This window comes from Lutra lutra, chromosome 2 (assembly GCF_902655055.1).
Source record: "Lutra lutra chromosome 2, mLutLut1.2, whole genome shotgun sequence".
Lineage (NCBI taxonomy): Eukaryota > Metazoa > Chordata > Mammalia > Carnivora > Mustelidae > Lutra > Lutra lutra.
Window position 1 is genome coordinate 48,023,838 of NC_062279.1, and position 24,924 is coordinate 48,048,761.

Genomic DNA, 24,924 nt, shown 5'->3' on the forward strand with positions numbered 1-24,924 from the left:
CTTAGTCATTCCAGGTTTAGCAGAGGGAACAGAATACATTTTTTCACCCTTTGAGGTTCCCCTCTCCTCCCTCAAGGGTCAGTACACATACAGGAACGTGTTCTAATTAACACTCGCATGTGCTCCCCTTTTAGGCTTTTTTTACAGAAAAGTACTTGCAGGAGCATCCCGAAGACCAGGAGAAGATTGAGCTGCTGAAGCGACTGATAGCGCTGCAGGTAGGCGTTGTGGGAGGGGTGTGGCCCAACGCCAGCATATTCTCTAGGGCTTAAATCCACAAGCCCACTTTTAGGGTGTTTTGTTTTGTTCCGTTTTGTAACCTTTGGAATCACAGTCTGTCTCATTGTTTGGCCGAGGGACCCTGGGAATAGCGTTCTGTTAGACTCTACAGTGCCGAGAGAGACCTTCCTAGAGAAGAGACTTGAGTCCCCAAATCGGATCCAGCCGAGACATGTTGGCCTCAGTCCCTCCCTCTCTCTCTCTCTCTCTGTCTCTCTCTCTTGCTACTTCAGCAAACAGTGGGACAAAAGGCAGCCATCCAATTTAGCCTCAGCTTTAAAACTAGCAGCTGGTCAGCCACAGAGAAGCCTCCAGGCTCAGGTCTTGGCTGGCAGCGCTTCCCCGGTTTAGGGCCTGCTTGCCTCCTGTGTATTTCTCTGCGTCCTTGACCCAAGGGCGTCCAGTGCCCCCGCCCCCCATGGAGAAGTAGCATTCTCACGTGGTATGTGCTGTGTCTGCCAGTTTACCTGTCTCCCTGCCCATCCTTCCCTAGTCTCCACATCTGAAGGATCCCTCTTCCTAAACCATATTTCCTTCCTGCCACGCCCTTTTCTCCAGATGCCTCTGCTGACGGAGGGGATCCGCATCCACGGGGAGAAGCTCACAGAGCAGCTAAAGCCACTGCATGACCGCTTGTCTTCTTGTTTTCGGGAACTCAAGGAGAAAGTGGAGAAGCTCTACGGTGTAATAACTCTGGTAGGCTCTAAGTGGCCGGTTGGCTTTTTCGGTCTTTGACTATTTTTTATATTGAAGTTTTTCATGAGTCAATAACAGAGGCAGGGCATGGAAATGCTGGGGGAGGGGAGGAGAGGACATGGCGTGCTTTCGGTGACCTTCCGACGCTGACATGCTGCATAGGGGTTCTTAGACTTGAGTGACTATCCGAACCATCTGGAAGGTTTGTGAAAACACGGATTGCTGGGCCCCAGCTCCAGAGTTGCTGATAGGAACTCTGGTGGCCTGAGGGTTGGCCTTTCTTACGTGCTCCGGAGGCCAGGGCGAGGATGTGCTGAAGCCGCTGCTCTGGGCCCTCAGTGTGTGCGTGCTACTCTAATAGCAGTTGGGGCGTTCCTGCTCCCAGACCTGGTTATTCCTGTCCTGTCTGGCCCAGTTCTGTGTTTTTCCTAGTTTTTATTTTTCATTTTGATAAGTTTCGACCATGGACACCTTTGAAGGGGAGAAAGAATGGCGGTGAAGTGCGTCTCACAATGCATGTATAGCTGATTTCATCATTTTTTCTAACAGTTTCAACACATTTCTCCCAGTGACGGTTGTCTCTTTCCTGAGAGGTTGGATGGGTTGGCGCATGCGCTCCATGACCTTTTCTCTCCGGGCGCCTGGCTTCAGTTGCAAGAGCATGCAACTCTTGATTTTGGGGTCATGAGTTCGAGCCACATTGGGCATAAAATATGCCCACGTTAATAAAAAGTAACCCTTTCTCTCCAACAGTGGATTGAATGTTTGGATCCAGCTTCATTTTTCATTTTTCCTTTTTTTTTTTTTTTAAGATTTATTTATTTGAGAGAGAGCACACACACATGTGTGCAAGCATGGGGAGAGGCAGAGGGAGAGGGAGAGAGCAAGAGAAGCAGACTCCCCACTGAGTGCAAAGCCTGAGACAGGGCTGGGTTCCATGACCCTAAGGGCGTGACCTGAGCCAAAACCAAGGTTTAGATGCTGAACTGACTGCACCCCTCCAGGAGCCCCGTTTCTGCTCTCTTTTTTTTTTTTTTTTAAGATTTTATTTATTTATTTGACAGGCAGAGATCACAAGTAGGGGGAGAGGCAGGCAGAGAGAGAGGAGGAAGCAGACTCCCTGCGGAGCAGAGAGCCCAATGTGGGGCTCGATCCCAGGACCCTGGGATCATGACCTGAGCTGAAGGCAGAGGCTTTAACCCACTGAGCCACCCAGGCGCCCCTCTGCTCTTTTTAATATGAGTTCACCTTGCTTTCTAGCTGTCTCACTCTTGAACCCCTGATTTTCAAATTCTTTCTTTGGACCAAAGCTCTGAATTTCCTTTCATGTCCTCCTGCCCCCCATCCCACACCTCCATCTTCACTCCCTTTTTCTCCGGAGTATCTTTGTGATTATTGCTTCTAACCAGGTCCTCAGGCATGTCTAACCTCCTGACCTACTACCAGTTAAGAGCTTTTTCCAAGGAACATTTGTCTCTACACAGTTCCTGACGGAAGGACTATGATGTTCACCTAATGACTGGTTTTTATGAGATCCAGGCCAGTGTTTCCCTGTAGATTTGGTATGGTGGCCTACTGGGGCAGTCAGTCTTGTGGAGACATTTCTAATGAAAGTAGATCGCTGTTCCTTTACTTCTTAAGTTTTACCATTCACTTCTTAAGCGTCAGGTCTATAGTTTGAATCTAAAGCTTTCTATTCGGCCAGCATTCTGGTTTTTTTAGTGGCTGAAAGAAGCTAAAGTGGAGAAGCAGACTGAGGGTTTTGCAGTTCTGTTGGGGGTGACGGGCAGCTTGCTTTTCCTCTCTTATGTGACTGGCTGCAAATTAGGGGGAGCTTTTCTCTAGTCTTAACAAGGTAAGTTTAACCTAACTGTGTTTATAATTAAGAATAGTAGCAGTTGCATTATTTAACAAATGAGGCAGCCGTGGGTACCCGCCAGTACAAACAGCACCGGCCACAAGCGGAGGTGGCATGAGCCAGCGTATTGGCTGAGTCCCAGGGAGCTCACCGTGAGATGCCATGTGTCCTTCAGCCGCCCACCTTGACTGAGAGGAAGCAGAGCCGCACGGGGTCTATCGTACTACCCTACATCATGTCATCCACGCTGCGGAGATTGTCCATCACCTCAGTGACTTCCTCGGTCATTTCCACCTCTTCTAACTCATCTGATAATGCTCCTTCCAGACCAGGATCTGATGGGTAAGAGTTCAATTTTTAATTGCTGGGAAGAGGGGAGGGCGGGTTGTCTCCTTACTACCCTTTGCCTTGTGTCACCAAAGGAGCTGTGATCCATGTGGACGCATCACCCTCATAAGGGCAGTAATTCAGAGTATGTGGTGCTTATTCTCTGGATCATTCTCATTGTCTTCCTCCTGAGGAAGATCATGATTTACATAATAATAATAGTTATGACAGATGGGATCATAATCACCCATCATCCTGTCACATCCTGTCACCCATCCTCTCACGTCTGATTTTTTTCATCTGAATTGATTTTCAAGAGTAATTTTAAAATTTATACTTACTCTGTAAATAGGTAATATAATTACATGATACAAAGTTCTGAGGTACAAAAGGGATCACTCATGAAAAATGACCCATTATTGGTCCTTGACTCCTACCCTACCAGCACCCCTCTGTGGAGGCAAACGATGTTAGCCTTCAGGTTCTCGGTGCCTTTCCAACAGCTCTTCATACATACGCAAGCAATACCTAAATATATATTCTTCCTCACACTTTCTTTTTTGTATGAATGGAAACGTAATACTTTCTTTAGCTTGCTTTTTTTACTTACTATGTCTTGAAAATCATTCCACTTCAGAATGTCAAGAGCCTGCTCTTTCCTTTGAGCCGCAGACATCTTGTGATATGGCCGCACCCTGACACGTTCCATGGGTGCCTATTGGTGGATGTTTAGTTGACGTCAGCCTTTGGCTGTCACAGCAGGGTGGCAGGGCAGAAGCTTAAAAACAATGTATTCTGTAAATATACAAGTATATCCAAATGAGGAAAATTCCAGAAGTGAAATTGCTTTGTCGAACATTTATAGTTGAGGTTTTCGAAATTATTCCTAGACTGACTTCTGTAGACATTATACCAATTTAGAGTCCTGTCAGCAACATAGAAGGGTTCCTCGTCACCCGCACACCCCAAATTGTGCATTATCAGCCTTTTTAATTTTCGCCAATCTGCTAGGTGGAGAGTATTTCATGGTATAGGGTTTCATTTTGGTTTGGATTTATTTCTCTTGTTTTGTGTGAATCTGAGCTTCTTTGCATTCTTTAGTAGCTGTTTGTATTTTATGTTCTGCAAACTATGGTGAAGTATTTTGGGTACATGTTTCTGCCGCGTTTGCTCTGTCTGTAATATTAGTTGAAATACGTCCTCCAGTTTCTCCTCTGTCTTTTGACTTTGCTTCTCATTTTTTATTTAGTTCTGCTGATTTTTTTAATGCAGTCCAATAAATTAATGCTGTATTTCATGACTTCTGGATTTTATATTATGATTAAAGGCCTTCCCCACTCTAAGGCTGCAAATAACTAATTTTAGAGTTTCACTCTTCACCACTAAATCTGATTCTTTGAAATTTATGAGTATAAAATGTAAGGTGTAAAGTCAATTTTTTTTTAAGCCACATAACTACTCAGTTATCCCTGTAACATTTAGTGAGCAAACCATCTTTTCTCTACTGATTTGAAATGTCAGCCTCATTACAAAATCAAGTTCCTGTATGTCTATAATCTATTTGCAGACTCCCCGCACCCCACCATTTCTTTGATCTCCCTGGGTGTTCATGCGCTAGTGTTCTGTGGTTTTTAACTACTGTAGATTTGAAAGGCTTTTCTTTCTTAGTTATCCTTTTCAGAATTTATCTGGCTACTTTTACTCATTGCTCACTTGTGGATTCACTTGTCTGGAATCTTATTGCTATTTTTACTGGGATCATGTGAAACTTCTGGACTAACTTTGGGAGGACTGATGGCTTTTTTATGTCAAACTTTTTTTGCCAAAAACATGGACTGCCTTCTCATGTGTTCAAATTTAAGATATTTTGAAGGACTGAATTTGTAGTTGTGTTCTTTCTGTTTAAAAATACTGTTTGAAAACAGTATTTTGCTAATTATATACTTAATCTATGTACACGTAGAAATTTTTCAAAATACAATTTTTCTTTTTAAAAGAAAGATACTTATCACTCAGAAGTAACCACTGTTAAGGTTTAGTAATAGAACAAGAAAAGCATATATACATTTTATAGAATTGGAAAAGCATCATAGGTACCATTTTGTAACCTGCTGTTTAATTTAATATACACAATGAATGTTTTTTTTCTTTAGAGAGAGGGCACGTGTGATCAGGGGAGGGACAGAGGGAGAGAGAGAGAAATCCTCAAGCAGACTTCCCACCAAGTGCAGAGCCCTGTGCCGGTCTCTGTCTCACGCCCCTGAGATCATGACCTCAGCTGAAATCAAGTCGAGACATAACTGACTGAGCCGCCCAGGTGCCCTTATTAGCATTTTTTTTAAAGATTTTATTTATTTATTTGACAGAGAGAAATCACAAGTAGGCAGAGAGGCAGGCAGAGAGAGAGGAGGAAGCAGGCTCCCTGCTGAGCAGAAAGCCCAATGTGGGGCTCGAACCCAGGACCTGGGATCATGACCTGAGCCGAAGGCAGCGGCTTAACCCACTGAGCCACCCAGGCGCCCCCCTTATTAGCATTTTTTATGGCTATTTATACCATTGCATCCTACAAATGCGCCATAATTAAGCCTTCTCTTACTATCAAATATTTAAGCCGTGTCATTATTTCTGGACAGGTAATCATCAAAGTTCATTATGAATTTCATATGAAAACATTTAGCCTCTGTCAATATAAAATGCAGTTTTATTGTTAAGAACTGTACTGAGCGTATGTGTACAGATAGCTTTCTAATTATTTAGGATACATTCTCATATCCTTTCTTGAGCTCTTTTGGTTAAGACCAGGTATAGGATGCATTTTCTAGAAGCATACATTCCCTAGTCAGAGGACGAAATTCATTACAGTTCTGATGTCAAACAGTCCACAATATGCAGTGCCACATGCAGTAGGAGGACTGGGTATTTGCACTGTTTTTAATCCTTAGCATAATAAATATTAGATAGTCCTTAATTCATTTATTTTTCTCTTTTTATTTTTTATTTATTAAGAGATCCTACCTACTCTATGGAAAGCATGAAAGTTCTTTTCAGTAAGACTCTTTTCTTAAATCAGTGGTCTCATTCAAAAACAGAAAAGGTTTGAAACAGCTTTTGAGCATTAGGGCACCATGATTGCTGACAGGGCAGTAAGCAGAGAACCAGTGAGTGGGGCCCTCTTCATGCCGCGACCCAGGCAAGGTGAGTTATTGACCTTGCCCAGATTTCCTCAATGAGTAGGAAGCCATTGATACTATTTCCTAACGTTATTTAAGATGTTTCTTTAAGGCATCTGAAACTGATTATCAGCTAATGACCCCGAGTCTCCCATTCCCAGTGCCATGTCACAATATTCATGAATACTGTCATGATGATTATTGGGGGTGCCATCGGTAAAGGGCCAGTTCTTTATCAGAGGGAAGCGGAACATATCCATCCTATCTGGCAAATGGTAGGCCAAGGCACAGAAAGAGAATTGCTTTTTGAAACACAGCTCATTGTGTTAAGGGAAACCAGAAGGCCAACTAAGTACATGCTTAGAACACCAGCAAAGTAGGGGCCCCAGAACAAAATTGTTTAGAAAAAAACTAATCTTGGATATTTCAGGAAAATCACTGAAGTAATCATAAGAAAAAAATGACACGACCCTGGGGGAACCACATTGTAGTCACTATAGTTCAGTTTGATTCCTAACTAGGCCCTAGTGAAACTCGTATCTTTGACAGGCAACCTGGTGACCCACAGCCTTCATTTGTAGTCTCTGAGGCAAAGTCATAATTGATTCCATAGAATCTGGGGTGGTTGTTTCCTTTCTCCCTGACCAATTACTGTTTGAGGTGATCTTGTTTGTTTGTCTGATTTGGCTTATTTGGTTTTAAGAATAATTAGAGTCTTGGGGTACCTGGCTGGCTCAGGCAGAGGAGTGTGCAACTCTTGATCTCAGGGCTGTGAGTTTGAGCCCCATGTTGGGTGTAGAGATTACTTTAAAAAATAAATTCTTTTTAAAAAATTAAGAATAATTAGTCTTTCTTGGAATTTGGTTCTATGATGTTTCTTTAACCAGTACAGATTTAAGATAAATAATAGCGAGTGGCTTCCCCATAAATATATTAATAATTGAAAAATACCAGAGGGGCGTATGGGTGGCTCAGTGAGTTAAGCGTCTAGTCTTCTTGATTTCAGCTCAGGTCATGATCCCTGTGTCGTGAGATCAAGCCCTGCGTTGGGCTCTATGCTGAGCAAGGAATCTTGCTTAAGATTCTCTCTCTCCCTTGGATGCCTGGGTAGCTCAGTTGGTTAAGCATCTTCCTTCAGCTCAGGTCATGATCCCGGCATCCTGGGACTGAGTACCCACATCAGGCTCCTGCTCAGCAGGGAGTCTGTGTCTCCCTCTCCCCCCTGCCACCACCGCTTGCATGCTCTCTCTCTCTCTCTCTCTCTCAAATAAATAAATAAAATATTAGGGAAAAAAGGGTCTTTCACTAGCTCTCCCTCTACCCCTCCCTACCCTTCACATGATTTCTCTCTCTAAAAAAAAAAAAGAAAGATAAATATCAAAAAATTAAAAACCCATACATGCAGTCTTTTAAAAAACAATAGAAAAGGAGAGAATAATTTGAAATTAAAAAACAAAAAAACACTATCTACAGGCATTTCCCAGTGTGACTGCATGGACTCAGCCTCAGTCAGACTTCCCTGGGACTTTTTCCCCTTACCTTCACGGAGCAAGGCACCCACACTTTGCAGAAAGGGGGACCATGCACATTAAAAGCTTAAAATGGCTTAAGAAGCATATCAACCAAACAGTGAATGAATCCTGTTCGGATCTTGACTCAAACAAGCCACTTCCAAACAATTTATAAGACATCAGGAAATGTAAGCACTGGATGTTCAGTGAAATGAAGAAGTTATTTCTTTTTGTAGGACTTATGATGGGAGTGTAGTTATGTTATGAAGTGAGTCCTTGCCTCACTGAAGTAAACACTGAAATATTTATGAATGAGATGATATAACATCTGATCACTGCCACGTGATCCAGTGAGGGGTGAGGAATGTGACTTAGGTGTACATAAGAAAGCAGACTGGCCGTGAGTTATCATTATTGACACTGAGTGGTACACACATGGGCATTCTCTTCACTTTTTTACACGTTTGAAATTTTCCATAATAAAATGTAAAAAAGTCTTTGCCCCCTCCAAATATCTTAATATTTGAGTATTTAATAACTTTTGACACTAACTTTTTAAACTTACTTGGATTTCCATTTCATGAAATACCTATTTATCCTTTGACGATTTTAAAAAATTGAACTACTCATTCTTTTGTTTATTTGTTAAAGTTTCTTATATATCAAAGATATTTGCCATCTAACATATATCCAGCAGATAGTTTTAGTTTACTAAGGATGCTTCTGCCAAATAGACTCTTCTGTTTTATTTTTATTATTATTATTTTTTAAGATTTTACTTACTTATTGAAGAGACAGTGTGAGAGAGTATCAGAGAGCACAAGCAGGGAGCCCCATGCGGGACTCTGTCCCAGGACCCTGCCTGGGATCATGACCTGAACCGAAGGCAGACGCTTAACTGACTGAGTCACCCAGGCATCCAGAAGCTTTTATCTATTTATTTATTTTAAATACTAAGAACCCATCTGTGTTTTTATGTTGTCTTATTTTATGCCACAGCTTTTGTGTGTGTGCGTGTGTGTGTTTTGTGGACTTTATCTTTTTTAGAGCAGTTTTTTTTTTTTTAAGATTTTATTTATTTATTTGACAGAGAGAGATCACAAGCAGGCAGAGAGGCAGGCAGAGAGACAGGAGGAAGCAGGCTCCCCGCTGAGCAGAGAGCCCAATGCGGGACTCCATCCCAGGACTCCGAGATCATGACCTGAGCCAAAGGCAGCGGCTTAACCCACTGAGCCACTCAGGCGCCCCTTTAGAGCAGTTTTGAATTCACAGCAAGATTAAGAACGTACTGCAGAGTGGTGCCTTCATTACCACTGATGGACTCACATTAGCACATGACCGTTGCCCGGAGCCCGTAGTTGACGATCAAGTCCCCTCTTGCTGTTGTACGTTCTGTGGGTTTGGACAGATGTATGGTAACAAGTATTCACCATTGCAGTATCATCCAGAATAATCTCACTGCCCTGAAAATCCTCTGTCCTCTGCCTATTCATCTCTCTAAGCTTTCTGTTTTTATGGAGCAAAACTCTAAATTTTTAAACAAACAAGGGCTCGCTGAATACCCGTTCAGAAGGTCTAAGCAATAGCCACCATAAAGGTCTCATATCTTTTTTAACCCTCCTTGGTTTTACATTTTGCTTCAGTCACTCCCTCTCTGCCTGTCCCCCAGCAGCCCCATTCTACCATTTGAGAGGAGGCTGTGTGCTTTATGCTGTAAGGCAAACACCTTGTCTTACATCCCTGCATCCTGCCTGCAGCCTGTCCGTTCGGAGATTTGGTGTTGATGCAACACTGCAGACACTGCCCCGGATTCCAGTTTTGTCAGTTGTCCCACTGTGTATCTCATACGGAGCAATTTCTCGTACAGAACCCAGTTGGGGTCACGTGCTGCTTTGGGCCACACCCCTTTATTCTTCTTTAATCTAAAGTAGTTTGGCCTTTCCTTAGTTTGTCTTTCATTGTATTGACCTTTTTGAAGATTACAGGCCAGTTGGTTTGTAGAATTTCCCTTTGGGTTTGTCTTACATGTCCTCGTGCTTGGGAGTCAAGTTATAGACTTTTCTGTCATGTTGTGTCTTTTTTTTTTTTTTTTTTTTAAGATTTTATTTCTTTATTGGGTGACTGGCTGGCTCAGTGGGTGAGCTTTCAGCTCAGGTCATGATCTCAGGGTCCTGGGATCGAGTCCCACGTCAGGTTCTCTGCTCTGTGGGGAGCCTGCTTCCTCCTCTCTCTCTCTTTGCCTGCCTGTCTGCCTGCGTGTGATCTCTGTCTGTCAAATAAATAAATAAAATCTTTAAAAAAAGAAAGATTTTATTTGTTGTCCCCATTTCACAATAAGGAAGTTGAGGTATGAAAAGATTTTCTGCCCAAGATCACCCACGAAGTAGTAGAGGTAGGATCTGAACGCAGGCGGTCTCTGGGTCATGTGCTGTTCTCTAGTGTCTGAAGCAGCTTATTCATCTTTTACTGTATGAATTCTATCTTTGCCTGTAGATGTAGTAAGCCTTTCTCTTCCTGCGAGAAGATGCACGTTCAGAGATTTTCCTTTCGTACTTGGATGGTCTCGTTTCATGGATACCTCAGCATGTGTAATTGGCAGTTAGAAATTCAGATTTAGAACCTGAGAGGGGAGTCACAGGTCAGGATGGGGTTGAGGAGTCCTAACCCCTGTCTTGTGGGAGTACATTCTGACTGCCCAGTGGTCAGTGTTCTGTGATCCTGCCCTTGTTCTTGGCTGGTAGGTCAATCCTGGAGCCACTTCTGGAGCGCAGGGCTTCGTCAGGTGCCAGAGTTGAAGATCTGCCCCTCAAAGAGGACAGTGAGAACCGGATCAGCAAGTTCAAGCGAAAAGACTGGAGCCTCAGCAAGTCCCAGGTCATTGCAGAGAAAGCGCCAGAACCTGATCTGATGGTAAAAAAAACACACACACACAAAAAACAGCAACAAGGGGTCAGGGTTGAGGGGGGCGGGTGTGGCAATCAAACAAGGGCCAGAGGTTCTCTAGTGCTGTCTGTGCAGCCACTTGCCCCTCGCCACAGAGCCGTGAGTCACCAGGTAGAAGTTCGGCCGTGCTTCCTCAGGACCTGGCATGAGATCAAATGTGACAGCATTTGATCTTACACTGTGCTTAAAAAAAAAAAAAAAAAAAAGCACATAGGGCAAATTTGAGTGTGTAAACCAGTAGTGGTGCAAGATCTTGTACTCAATGTAAACACGTGGGCTGATGCTCAGAGCTGTGGTTCTCACTACCATGTTCCATGAGTCAGTGCATTGTCATTTCTCTTCTTTTAACTTAAAAAAAAAGTGCTTTTTCTTCTTCCATGAGCCACATCATGTTGTTAAGTGCGGCAAGGCCAGCCTTCCCTGAGAATCACAGGTGGTTCCTTTCCAACCCAGACAACACAGTCTGACTGTGGTCAGACTCAGGCTCATGGCCAGCCAGGAAAGAACATCTGCTTCAGTGACGCTCTGTCAGGGCCTTTGCCGGCTCGCCACCTGACAGGGCGGGAAACTCAACAGTGGCCCCTGGAATGGGTCTGACAAGTCGGTGCTCAGCAGGAGCATGTTGGGAGCATTGACGAGCTCAGCCTTTCTCACGTGAGTCTGTTTTGCTGTGCCCCACCCCCTACCAGAGCCCAGCCCGAAAAGCACAAAGACCAAAGAGTCTCCAGTTGTCGGACAATCGGCTGACGCCATTTCATGGTTCTTCACCTCTTCAGTCAACACCCCTGAGCCCACCTCCACTCACTCCTAAAGCTACCAGGACCCTAAGTAAGTTATACACACACACACACACACACACACACACACAGATTTAGAAAGATACAGACATATACTTTCTCTTCGCTTTAGTAGGGAACAGAGTATGTGTATGGATCTGGGCAATATTTAGCTGGAACAGCCACACAGTATATGAGGTTATTATAAAGTTGGCTCATTCCATGGTGGTGGGTATAGCAAAATTAGAGTCCAACCAGGAGTCTTTGAGTTGCTAGGACTCATTACCCTTCTCTGTAGAGTGACCCAGAGGGTCTTACAACTCCTTTTCCATTTATGAAGGTATAATGAAGTAGAGCTAGATGGGGACCAGACAGGAAGCAAGTAACTTAAAAACTACTGGGTAGGTAGCCCTGTACTTGGTATTGGAAAGGGTCCCAAAAAAGGACAAGAAATAGGCCTGTTCCATATACTGCTTACAGTCAGGACTGGGGAATCAGCAATGCACAAGGCCTGAGAAGAATTCCAAGGTACCCTTGGTACAAAGAATGGAGGGGTAAGTCATCATGCCCATGGGCCATGGAAGTCAACCAAGAGCTAGAGATAATGAAGTAAGTTTTCCTGGAGGAAGTGGATATCGCATCCTTTAAATGATCAAACTGAGACAGCTCAGTTAAATTTAACCAGTCTTTATTGACCGCTTACTTTGTGACAGACATTTTTTCAAAGTACTTGGGGTAGATCAGAAGATACAGTCGTACCTTAAGTTCTAGAAAATGTCTTCATCTCTAGCTTAATAGTAAAAATCCTAAGCAAAAAAAAAGGGATTTTTACTTCAGAACTTTTTATGAAACCTTCTGGTGAGTAAACAGTGCTGCATTTGTCATGAGGGCTGAGAGGTTGTTTCCATTCTGTCCGCGGAAACTATAGAATATCGCCTTAGCCATTTGATTGGCCAGGTTGGTTTAGGTGTTAAAATGGCAAGCAGAGGTTCTATTAAGATTCCTTGATGAATTCTTCTGCCTTCATCTACTTTGTATCATTTCTAGGCTCCCCATCTTTGCAGACAGATGGGCTGATGACTACTACTGTCCCGCCTCCCCCTCCCCCCAAAAGCAAGCCCTACGAGAGCGGCCAGAGGAACTCCGCAGAGGTAGGGAACAACCGCACTGGGGTCAGAGCACCCCACTCCCGGGAGCACAGTGTTGGTTTTCCAAGCTTTTTGCTAGGCACATTTCCTATAGATTTGTCGCTCTAATCACTTCTTGACTCATGCCTGAAACCATAAAACATATAAGGGAGTTTCTAATGGGAAGTAACGAAATGCAAGCAGACCTTTTTGTCAGATCAAAGGTAGAGCTCTTCTCTGTACCTCATCCTGGGTACAGGTGAATGAAATCAGTGAGTTCTGGTTCACATGTGAAGACTGTACTCCTTCTGGATGAGTGACAGTCATTCTGGAATGGCCTCGTCCTGCATTCTTCAACAAATATTCAGTGCCTTCTGTAGATATGCCAAGAACCCAGGTGTTGGGGAGATAACATTTTGGGGTATCCTCTGATTAACCCAAGGAGAACAGGGGAAGTTAAATGAGTGTTGTTTCCCTTCTCTCCTGGCCAAGGCTGCATAGATAGATCAGTTAGAAGCTAAAGCACTTGTTGGAAATGTGGAGGAGAACCAAGTCAGGAGGAAAGATGGGATTCATTTGACTCTCATTGTGTCTGCTCCCTCAGATTGCCCCTCCGCTGCCGGTCCGCAGAGAAGCCAAATGTCCACCTCCACCTCCTCCCAAAGCCCGCAAATCTGGCTTCCTTGCTTCTGAGCCGGATCCCACTAAGGGTCTTGCCAGGTCTCCAGAACTCTGAACACCTTGAACAGCTGACGCCTAAGATGAGGCCCTGTCCTCGTTCCCCGGGGCTCCTTGCTGACCCCCTTCCTGATCTGGGGTCAGCTGTGCTGCCTCCAAACTGGTGGTTCTTTGAAAGGCTACTGTGAAGGAAGCCTAAGCACCGCCCCCACTCCAGTCCGCATGAATTCCAGAATTGGTCATGTCCTCTGTCTTTCTCAAAGGAGAGATCTCTCTCACCATTATTAAATTCAGCCTCCAGCCCAGAGCTGCTGTGGCCTACAGATGCCTGGCTACATTCTTCTGTGGAGGTCGTTGAGCAACCCCAGGAACCTGCACCTTGGAAGGATTTGTGAAAAGCTCTGCTTGAGACTTGATTTTCTCACGTGGACACACCGTGTCCCGAATAACATTGGAAAAGAGGCGCCTCAAGTACTTCAGTAGTTGAAATAATCCTACCTTTCTGATGTCTGCTTATGTCTTCTTTAAGGAAAAGAACATCTTTGTAATGAAGATTGGTAACTTTCACGTATGAATAGCTATCATTGGTGAAAAACCATGGACTCGACTGTGGGGTCTGAGCTCCTGCCACGCCTCCCTCCACCCCCACCCCAGACCGGCTACGTGTGGCACAGGAACCCTCCCGGGAGTCCCTCACACTCTCAACTAACCAGCCCTCACCACACCGCGTCACTCCTTCTTGCTACAGACTCCCTTGAAGCTCTTTCTTTTACCTCTTCTGAGCTCACATCACTGGACAGAAGGGACTTCGAAGCCCGGGTTCAACAGCTTCTCTTCCAGATCCCATTTGGTTGGCTCAGTGACCCCTCTCTGCCACCCCATATTACCCTGGAGAATATAGTGCAATATCTCCCTTTGATTATTTATTCCTCGTGATTGTGGAATTAATTTGATTACATGTTCATGGTACTAAGTCCGTAGTCCTTTCGGAAGAAGAAATGGGCTGATTCAGATGATCAGATATTACATACACCTACACGAACCACACAAGGTTAGAGACGTTTTGAGCTAGAAGGGCCCTCACTAAAGGTCATACAAACAACCCCCTCATTCTGTAGACAAGGAAACTGAAGCTAAACACAGAAAATCTGCCTACAGATTCTTACTAACAACCCAGCTTGCTAATTGAGGCTCTATCCCCACGTAACACTTAGATCGAGAAGACAACCCTGACGAACTCCGTGGTGAATTCCTACCCCTAGTTGGGATGACGGTGGAAATGTCCCAGATGTTTCTATACTACTTTGACATATATGGCAAAGTAGAAAGCTTTTTGTGGGTCCCCTAGGTCAGCATGTGGGGAAGCTCACAGGGGTCCCTTCCTCAACTGGGCCCAGTCCTCTTCCCCACCCACCCTGCCCTGAGGTAGAGAAAAGAAAGAGATTTCACCTCCAAGAATCCGGATTTGCTGGCCTGCTTCTCGGTATACCTGTTTCAACACCACCCCTCTCAGAAAAGACATACTCATGCTTCACAGAGTCAGGGACATACAAACCTCAGAGGCATGGCCAGCATCCCGCAAGCAGTTAGAGTGTGGATTTAGAAGTGGTGAGGGAAAGGCAGTTCTCCACTTCCACTCAGGGCAACCTTCAAGGGGGTAAACTGGAGAGAAGCTGGGTTTTGAAGTAAACCATTTGGTCTCCAGCCATCCCAGCTGTGTCACCTGTTAACTGTAAACTCCCTCAACTCCTTGCCATCGTCTGAGCCTTCATTTCTTCCCTTTCCGAAATGGGGACGAGGACCTGCCGCACAGATAAGGTTCAATGAGATTGACTGTGTGAAATAGTAGGTACGAAGTGGTCTTTCCTTTCCTCTGCTCAGCCTGAGTAAGATCTGGAATTCTCTTAAGAGCATTATTGATATTCTCCCCCCACCCTGAGGTCATTTGGAAAGTGAGTGCAAGTTAATGGAGCACATACAGTCCGTTTTGAAAAGATGACATCTTTTGGAGTCTCTTACATAATTATTTATGACTAAAGGAGAAATGTTAATAAGAACCAAAAAGGATTTTCGTGGAGAGAACGCAATGATGAGAAGGAATGGAAAGGTTATACGGGCTTTCTGTGGAGCCCAGAGCAGCTGCTGAGAAGTTGCCTTACCCACTGGCTAGTGAGGATCTGTAGGCCTCCCTGACCCTATTTTTCAGTCTGGCCTTGAAAATAGAAAGATATAAGCTGGTCACAAAAATACCAAACTTCAGGCATGTCCCTTCAGAGCAGTGCAAGTGAGTTCTGCAGTGTGGGCTTTGATCAGGGGCTGGGGAAGTCTGATGTGCCAGTGCCCGAATACCTTCCCTTTTTTAACAGAACATAGTTTTCCATCTGATTTCCCTTCCACCTTAATGGAAATATTGGGTCTCTCCTGCCCGAATAGAAAGGATTCTAGGTAACGGTGTGGATTCCAGATTATAGGGAACATGGGGGAAGCCACTGGGTCAGAGGCATGTTTGACAAAAGATGATAAATCATGTCCTGAAGTCAAAGAGGAAGACTGCAAAGAAATGCCTTATGATTACCTTACATATGGGAGAGATAAGGGGCCGGGAATAAATGAGGAAAGAACTGGTCTTTATTTTCCTTGTTAAGAACTCTGGAGTATATTGAAAGGCATTGAAAGTAGTCCTCAAACTGTCACAACTGTGTGGTTATTAGTTTATGGGATTTTTTTTTTTTTTTAGTCCCTTATTTTCTCTCTCTCTGTTCTGGTGACTTGTCTTCCTTTGAGATTTTTTTTTCCCCCTAAGAGTCACTTTATTCAACATTTATTAAGCTTTTATTGAAATCCAGACACCATACAAGACTCACAGGATATGGCAATTCAGTGTGTTCAGTGGGAACAGCCTGGTATGCGGAGACTGTGTTGTGCTGTGTGGTTAGCAAGAGAGTGGGATTAGGGGAAAGCAAAACCCTCAGTAAGGCTGCTGGGCCATAGGCCTCCCCTTTTCCACCTCCCATCTGGATTCCAGAATTGCAGTCAGGGAGACCCATGAAAAATGCGGTCACCCTGCAGATCCCTGAGGCTAAAGAGAAATAAAGAGGAATTTGAGATAACAATCACCTTTGTTAATTTTTTCCATGCTGTGGGAGGCCTTCCCCTCTACTGGCCCCCAGATCAGGGGGTGATTTCTCTGTTTAAAATTGAGGCATGTCTTAACATACATATGGTCAGGTGCACAAATCCTGGGGGTACAGATGGATGAAACTTCACCGAGTCATACACCGTGTCACACCCTCAGATCCAGACCTAGACTGTCTCCAGAGCCCCGGAAGGTTCCCTCATGTCCATGCTGTCCTTCTGCAACAGGCATTCAGAAGGCTATTCATAGCTGTAATTTCCCTCTTCTTGCTGCTGGGGTATAATGAAAAAAGGGGGAAAGCCCACCATCAACACAGAACAGGACAGTCAAGACCGTGGACCTTTTGGCAAGTCAATTTATAGTCCATCCCTGGGCCTCATTTTTCTCATGTAAAACATCTATATCCAAGGCTATGTGATTTTTAGAATCCTTGTGGCCCTTGCTTTCTTTGATTCTAAGTGAACGAGAAAGGGAATCTGAAGGCAATGAAGTTTCCGTACAGTGGATTTTAGGCCTACATGCCGTTGACCGAGTGGGATTTTAAAGTTAGTTGGCAAAGGTAAGTTCCTCTTTGGGCGGGTGGAGCTTGGAGCCTCCAGTTCTAAACTACAAAAGGAAAAAGGTAGTTTTCCTTTTAAGTTGATGATTTCAGGCTGATTCTTCTAATCCAGCCAATGCTGGTCTCCCACATACGCTGCCTAAAAACTCGTCTTTTTGTCAGATTTTGTAAATTGTTCATCCAGACTTTGTCAAGGCTCTGTTGCCAGGATTTTGTAAACTAGTTGGGTTTCAAACATGGACCATTAGGAAGATGTGCATCGAGGTAGAAAAATTTTGTTCAGATTTGCTGTTATTTATTTTTTAAATTAAAAATGAAAATGTATTTTGAAGTTTATCGTGTTTAGTCTGTTATTACCCTTATGTGAACGAAACGAAATCATTCCTGAACTTACCTTTATCGACACCTCCTTTGCAACACGTCACACCCAGTCCCTCTGGCCTCCTGTCATTATAGGTCCTGTCAGTTTAGACTCATGCTATGGGGTCATGGAATCGTCGTCGCCTGGGAACAGGAAGAACTTTTCCTCTTCCCTCACTTCTGTCCCCCTCCATCCATCCATCTGGCATCAGAGCTGATGGTTTCTGACAACAGTTCATTTAAACAATGGGCTGTTTCTTCACTCGTTCACTGCAAAGGGAAATGAAAGAGGAGTAGCTACTAACTTACCTGGGAAGGATAGAAACTGATTCTCAAACGAGGCTGAACATTAGTATAACCTGGAAAGAGGCCACACCCCAGACCAATCAAATCAATTTCCAAGAGAGGGGAGCATGACCCAGGCACCATATTCTTTTTATATCTCCCTGGTGTTATTCCAAACTTTGGCCAAGGCTGAAATTAGAGGAAATAACACCTTGAAAAAATTGGTGTTCAAAATGGATGTTCATTTCTTAAACTCCCTGCTGGTGGTGTGTTGTACTGTGGGGATGGCCACATTTCAGTTAGAATAGCCACACTGTTTGAAGTCCTGGGCTTATGCCTAAGATTTTTTTTTTTTTTTTCTTTAAAGAAAACTGTCCCAGTGCCTTTAAACATTTGCCATCTATTGCTTTTTAGGGCAATAATGCCCCCACTGTGTACATAAGAATCCCTGGCATGTTAAAGATGCAAATGGTTTGGGGCCCCAAGACTGAATCAGTAAGCCTGGGGAATCTTTTTGGATCTACAGTCCCTAGTGAGAAATGCTACTTTAGAACACTGTTCGCTGTCCAAATGTGTAAGCGCTGTTATCTCTTACAGACATCCTCAGCTTTTTCCCAGTGCTCTCCAGGATTCTGCAACTTCTAAACCCTTTGCTGAAATGGTCTGTCTTCAAACCCACTCTTTTGACTCTTGGTCATTTAAAGCCATATATACTTGAGAACTTACGAAAGGGGGCTCCTGGTATGCTTCCTCACCCTTTTCTTTCAAAAGGCTACAGGCCTTTTTTTGAAGCTGCGTTGATGAGGTAGAGAGTTCTTCAAGTTCAGGAAAATGTGTAAAATGTTAAGAAAGGGGTCATTTTCACTCTCCTTAGGCAGTTGGCCACTCGCGAATCAGGTACCCAACATGTTCACGTAAGTTGCAAACCACCGGATGCCACCCGCATCAGGCAGCTGAGTGAGCATCTTTGTAGGCCATCCGGGGAAGCCCACAGCTTCTGGAAAACTGGGACTCCAGCAGAACATAAAAAATAAGTGACTGTGAGAGGGGCACCTGAGTGGCTCAGTCGATTTAAGCGTCTGCCTCAGGTCCTGGGATCGAGCCCCGTGTTGGGCTCCCTGCTCACTCTCTCTTTCTCTGTATCTCAAATAAATAAATAAAATCTCAAAAAAGAATAAGTGTGTTGCCCTGTTCTTTTAATGCATTAACTGATGTAAAGATTGTAAAAGGTTTTTAGGAACAAAAAAAAAGTTACTGAGCGATTGGCTGATGGAAGCTTCTCATCCCACCTTGTATGTGTTGATTAAGGAGAATACGCAGTTTTGCTTTTTGTTCCACAGAGTAGGTTGTGAACTACATCTCTGTCTAATTTTATTGAAGTGGGAGCAAGAAAGTTCTTTGAGCTTTAGTGATTCTTCAAATGGAGATATTTGGGGAATCTATTGCACTATGATGATCTGTATTTAAAAAGGTTTTCTCTCCCGTGGACTGTTTCCAACCCCAGTTCAAATTCCTTTACACGGGCCCTTTTTTGAGATGGAGGGGCAGGGAGAGGAGGAGGAAGGTTCTGTCTGAGTGAAACAGGGAAAGGGTCTCGATCATTGCCATGTGAACATGGGCTGTTTGTTACTGTGACATCAGGCAATTTACCTGAAATCAGTGTTTTTCAAATGGTCTCATAGTCACTTGGAAGTTGGGAGGATAATTGAGAACTGGTCTCATAGTGTCTGCGATCCCACAGTGAAATGATCACCAGTAAATGAGGTCGATGCATGAGCCCCCAGGATCCCTTTTCAGCTCCAGCTAACAAACTAGAACCAGTAAAAATACATACTGACTTTCGAGTCTAATACCATCTGCTGTTCTTTTAGTGCAAAATGGGAGCCCTGCCCACGTACCCCGATGGAACTGAGCAGGTCCTTTAAACCCTGGTCTCCTTTTAAAGGGAAGACAAGAATAGTTAATTCCCAAGGTCACTGTGAGGGTTAATGAAAACGTTTATGCATCTGTCCCTACACAAAGCCTGACACTGGTCTCTGTGGAGAGTTAAATGGTGGCCACAGTATTTGACCAGGGTGCATGGGAATACCTGAATCTTGTCTTCAGCAGATTCTATGCTCCAGAGCCTTTCCTAAGAGAGAGCACCGAAAAGATCTGACAGATGAACGCTGTTACCTTCAGGCCTGGGTCCCAAGCCTCCGCGTGCACCACTGGATGTGGTGAATGCAGGGACACCATGTGCAGCAGCAGGAACACTGGACCGAGGGCCCAGCACAGCCTACTCTCTCCGGAGGAGAGAACCTCTCAGGTTCCAGTTGACTTCCAAAGAGATGCAAAGCAGTCTGGGAAGGGAACTGCTCCCCAAGACGGGGGAAGTCTTGGCTGTGACCTCATTTCTATGGAGTATAGTCAAAAATCAAGCTACAACCCCAATAGAAAACTGTTGCTGAATCAGATTTTGGGGGCCGGCCCAGTAGGTGACTGTACTTGGGGCAGGGACAGGGCCCTTCCCCCACCAGAGTTCAGCCTTAGAGAAAAACTTAACATTTATGCCACTTTATTCACAACACTGTACTTCGCCATAAATATGTGAGTTTAACATAAGCATATCTGGAATTCGCACAATTTAAAGATGTCAAACGAGTCACGAGTTTCAATGTCAGAATTACACTTGTCAGTCCCTCTGGTTCGGCGGATTTAAATCCTCTTCTGCCCAGTTTCCTCTTCAATCAGACTTTCCTAAGAAATACATGAGCAAAAAATATGTCAAGGTTGATTGTACTAGCTGAATTTCACTATGCTTTTGTTCTTTTTAATTTCCAAAATATTGATACAAAAAGAATAGATCTGTTTATTTTTGTGTACTAGAAAGGGCTAGAGAGATGTAACAGATCATGTATTTCTAACTTATTTAATAAACATAAGATCTACATTAATAGTTTAAGGATAAGATGTGAAGGAGGTGAAAAAAAGGTCTGATCTCAGTTTTGTTTTGTTTTGTTTTGTCTTTAAGATTTTATTTGAGAGGGAGAGAGAGAGCACGCGCCTGAGTGGGGTGGAGGGGGAGGAGCAGAGGAGAGGGAGAGGGACAAGCAGACTCCATGCGGAGCGTGGAGCCCAGTGTGGGGCTTGATCACACGACCCTGAGATCATGATCCGAGCTGAAACCGAAAGGTGGACACACTCAACCGACTGAGCCACGCAGACACCCTTGATCTCAGTTTGTTTTTAACCCAGGTTTTGCCTCAATACCTTCTTTCTAAGGCACGTTTGGGAAATGTCACTGATTGCTATTATTTTTATTATGTGGTAAGTAGGAGTAGACACAGAAAGCCAATAAAGATATCTGTCTGCTTTTTTTCGTTGAACTGGAGGTGTGGAAGTCAAGGTCAGTGAGCAAAATGAAAGCTATAGCTTGTGTTTGTATATGAGTTATTCAGGCTTTCCCTGCTCCTGGCAGAGCAGCTAATCAACTATAGTGGCCTGAACTGCTGCAAACAAATGGACCACGGGAGCTCAAAGAGCACAACGGTGAGCTCAAGATTCAAATTATATTCAAGTATGCTCTGCATACTTGCTTTCTTATTATCAAAAACCCGCATGAGGTTAGCAGATTCCCATTTGGGGTGGGAATTTGGAGATGGTTAGAATCCAGTCAGAAAACTGGAAATCAAATATGTGGTTCTGAATTATGAATTTACTAGTTTGGAATTTTTTATTCTAAAGGGGAAAAATAAACTAGAGCACCATTTTTGATTTCTACATTTTTTCAGGGAAAAGCCATTTCATACCAAGAACATTAGTGGACTTAAGGAATCCCGTGGAGAGGTGAGGATTAGCCTAGATTAGATGAGTCGGGGGTGGGGGTGGGGGTGGGGGGACAGTGGTAGATGAATACATGTGAAGAACTGACACAACAGTGGGAAGAAATGTAACAGTCATCCCAAAGGCTAGAACCAAGATTAGAGGATAAAGGTTACAGAGAGATTTCAATCTAATGGAAAAAAGGTTCTAACCGTTAGTACTGTCTACCCACTGAGAGAGGGTGTCACAAAATACTGAGGCCCTACCCCAGGAGGAATTCAGGCAGTCAGAAAGGTAAGCCCCACAGAGGCTGAGAGGTGGTTGTCCCACGTGGACAACCTGGGAGGTGGCACCAAGGACCTTTCCATCTCTAAAGCTCCATGTCATTACAGCTGTGACTCACCAGAGCTCCTTTCAGGTCCCTGAGGGGAGGTCGGGGCTGGTGGATTGTGCATTCCAAGCGCTGAGGTTTTGCTGGTTGATCAAGCTCTTCCGCTAGCTGAGAAAAAAGAACATGATTCTTGCTGATGGAGATAGATGGAATGGAATGGTATTTTTCACTTCCACCAAGAACTGCGTGTGGAGAGTGAGGTCAAGGGAATTGTGGGACGGGGACTTTATGAACATAGATCCACACTTGAGGCATTTATACAGAGGGGTGGGGTGTTCTGGGGGTACTGGTAGTAAGGAGAGTATATTTTCTCCCTAGAGATGATGAGAATGAAGTACTTTGAACCTCATGAAGGGATGGTTTACAAAAAGTCTAGGAGCCTCTAGTTATGAATAGGGATGACTTTTATTTTCAATTTTTACTAAATATGTCATAGTTAAATAAGAGTTATTTCACATATAATCTGTGGAGAGGAGACTTCAGATTCCAGGCCATCTTTATTTCATACTAAATTATCTTTCTTATGTCTCCAAAAAGAAAGATAAATGATTTTAAGTTTCTCTAGTTTTGTCAGCACTATGTTAAGTGTCCCAGCCCCGAATCACTCATCCTTTAGGTTCTGTTTGTTTCCCATTAATTTAAGAACAATAACAACTGTATGTTTATTAATCCACTATCATTTTGGGGATTAGCAAGCTAATATCTAAGACCTCTTTCATGTGACCCTTATATGACCCCAAGAAGTCTCATATTATAGATTAAAAAACCAAGTACCCTATGTTAGTCCTGGTACACATATTGAGATCAATTTATATGAAATCAAATTCAGCATACTTTCCAGTATATATTTTGTGTCCTTGAGCTTGCTAACCCCTCCCCACTAGCAGCCTCCAAGTTCTTTGCCTAAATGCCCATTTCAGTAAAAAGAAATGATAAGGCATGATGCATTCTTGATAGGAATTCTTATTTATGAGCTATGAAAATGTACACCAGCCTAGTATCATAGGTACTTTTAAAAAGACAAAATAAGGGGAAAAAAAATAATCAGCAGAAGTTCTAAGATTTTCTTTCTGAATCCCAAGGAATCATCTTCCTCTGGAGACCTTGGGTCCATCCCACTGTTTTGAACTCCTTTGGCAATTCTAGATATTCAGAGTACAATCTGCTCCTTCGCACCTATTGCCATATTCTCTTGGAACTGTTCCTGTCTGAATAGAAAGCAGGGATGGGACTTGCCTTTGCACTTGTCTCGTGTCCCCCAGAATACCAATGGTCCATGGAGCCCAGCAAAGCACGCTTTGGGGAACACACAGAATGTTACTGTAGACTGAACCACATAAGCCACATCTTACTTTGATGATGAAAGAGCCTTACCTCTTGGAAAGAATCGATCAAATTTTCAGCATTTCTCTTTCCCCCAGGACGCAGTCCATAGGACCAGTGTTGGCCAGAGCAGCCCACCACACATAACGTCAGCAGAAGAAGACCAGCGACAAGTTTTGGAATCGGCTCCATTCTAAGGAACATCAGTGCAACAGTGAGAACAGACCTGGACTGGGTTGAGCAAAAAGTCAAGACCTTTTTGGTGATAAGCCTAATGTTTCTTTCTTTTTTTTTTTTTTTTAAAGATTTTATTTAATTGACAGAGAGAGATCACAGTAGACAGAGGCAGGCAGAGAGCGAGAGAGGGAAGCAGGCTCCCTAATGAGCAGAGAGCCCGATGCGGGACTCCATCCCAGGACCCTGAGATCATGACCTGAGCTGAAGGCAGTGGCTTAACTCACTGAGCCACCAGGCGCCCGAGCCTAATGTTTCTATGTTAAGTCTATAGGAGGTGGAAGTGGCAGCTGCCTGCGTTCACACACAGACGTGAAACACACATCCCCATGCGCTTGCCTCTGGTGTCCTAGCCACAGGAGATAAAGGCAGTACTTGGAACTTCCACGCTCAATACGTTTTCGTACCAAGTGAGTCTGCTTTTATTTTTAGTATTTATTTGGTTATCCAAACTCTCTGATTCCTTCACTTATCAAGTTCACCTTTTTGCCTTAACATCCCCCCCCCGCACCTCCCCCCACCCCAGATTAGTTTCCAACTCTTTACCAGTTCCTGAGATAAAGAGAATTGGACCATTGGCTTGGAAAGGTAGATCCTGCTAGGAATCTCTGGCTTATACAAAGTTGTAGGACATTAAATGCATACATTGTGGCACTAATTACATTTTGCTGAGTGTCTTTCCTGTCTTAAGTGCTGGCCGGACCATCTGTGAGCGTGAGAGAGAACTCAACACCTCTCAAAGCACCAAGCCCCAGACCAGATGCCTCCGTGGCCAAGGCGGCCTTGAATTAGTTGCTTACAGGAGGAATTCTCACAAAGCCTTCAAGTTACATTTCTTCTGATGGGAAAGAGGCTAAAGACAAAAATCAAATACTAGTCGATGAGCTGTGGTAATTATTCCCCAAAGGCTGTATCTCTGTGGCCCCCCGTGACAAGGACTATGAAGGTCAAGTTTTCTTGGATTTAGCCCTTTGGGTGAAAAATGCCCTACAGACAGACAAAAGCATGTGGTCTCAAACAAGTGCTAGAAATAGAAAAGCTGTTTTACCTGTTTGCAGACAAAAAGCCAAAAGAATCCCGAGCTGCTTTTTGAATTTGTAGAGTTCTGTGATTTTTCATTTTCTTAGCTTCCTTTTTATATGAAACTTTTTCAGTACTGAAATCTTTCCTGCTGGTAAATTATACTGCACATGGACTATGGGGGTTTTTTTAATTGCAATTTTTTTAATCCTATTCACATAAAGCCCTTTAATGCTGTATGTAATTGGAACACCTACTGGTGTCTCTATAAAATTTACTTAAATCTTGGCCATTAAAACCTCAGCTAAGACTTTTATAGCTGAGAACACAATTCAGAGATTAAAATCTAGCTAGTTTAAATTCTCTTGAGGAAACTGATAGACCTATCCGGAGCTGAGGGAAAATGGCTGTCGTTCAATTAAGTGATGTTAAGTGCAAACCATAAAG

General features: G+C 43.8%; 2 protein-coding genes across 4 annotated transcripts in view; one reads left to right on the top strand and one right to left on the bottom strand.

Annotated features, from left to right (window-relative positions):
• The window catches only part of DOCK5 (dedicator of cytokinesis 5), a 218,837-nt gene extending 201,446 nt beyond the window's left edge, over positions 1–17,391 (top strand). For both annotated transcript variants that reach the window (XM_047717378.1, XM_047717379.1), the window contains 7 exons: positions 135–218; positions 838–975; positions 3,009–3,175; positions 10,583–10,751; positions 11,474–11,612; positions 12,608–12,711; positions 13,292–17,391. In XM_047717378.1, the coding sequence (XP_047573334.1) occupies positions 135–218; positions 838–975; positions 3,009–3,175; positions 10,583–10,751; positions 11,474–11,612; positions 12,608–12,711; positions 13,292–13,423 (933 nt within the window). In that variant the 3' untranslated portion in view covers positions 13,424–17,391. The remainder of the gene's footprint in view (positions 1–134; positions 219–837; positions 976–3,008; positions 3,176–10,582; positions 10,752–11,473; positions 11,613–12,607; positions 12,712–13,291) is intronic.
• Positions 17,392–20,320: 2,929 nt separating this feature from the next.
• Positions 20,321–24,575, bottom strand: GNRH1 (gonadotropin releasing hormone 1). 2 transcript variants are annotated; one of them, XM_047717392.1, is made up of 4 exons: positions 24,506–24,575; positions 23,275–23,416; positions 21,913–22,008; positions 20,321–20,444 (listed from the first exon to the last, which is right to left on the bottom strand). In XM_047717392.1, the coding sequence occupies exons 2-4, from the start codon at positions 23,413–23,415 to the stop codon at positions 20,403–20,405; spliced, it is 279 nt and encodes a 92-aa protein (XP_047573348.1). In that variant the 5' UTR covers position 23,416; positions 24,506–24,575; the 3' UTR covers positions 20,321–20,402. The 2 variants fall into 2 exon arrangements, with proteins under 2 accessions (XP_047573348.1, XP_047573347.1); XM_047717391.1 differs by lacking the exon at positions 24,506–24,575 and having other exon boundaries at positions 23,275–23,446.
• Positions 24,576–24,924: the final 349 nt, after the last annotated feature.

What these genes read in the sequence shown, in the direction of transcription:
- GNRH1 (XM_047717391.1), bottom strand. Translation starts at nt 23,427, where the DNA reads ATGTTCCTTAGAATGGAGCCGATTCCAAAACTTGTCGCTGGTCTTCTT. An exon ending in TGATCGATTCTTTCCAAGAG is followed by an intron (nt 22,009 to 23,274) that starts GTAAGGCTCTTT and finishes CTTTTTTCTCAG; the next exon opens with CTAGCGGAAGAGCTTGATCA. An exon ending in GGGACCTGAAAGGAGCTCTG is followed by an intron (nt 20,445 to 21,912) that starts GTGAGTCACAGC and finishes TGTATTTCTTAG; the next exon opens with GAAAGTCTGATTGAAGAGGA.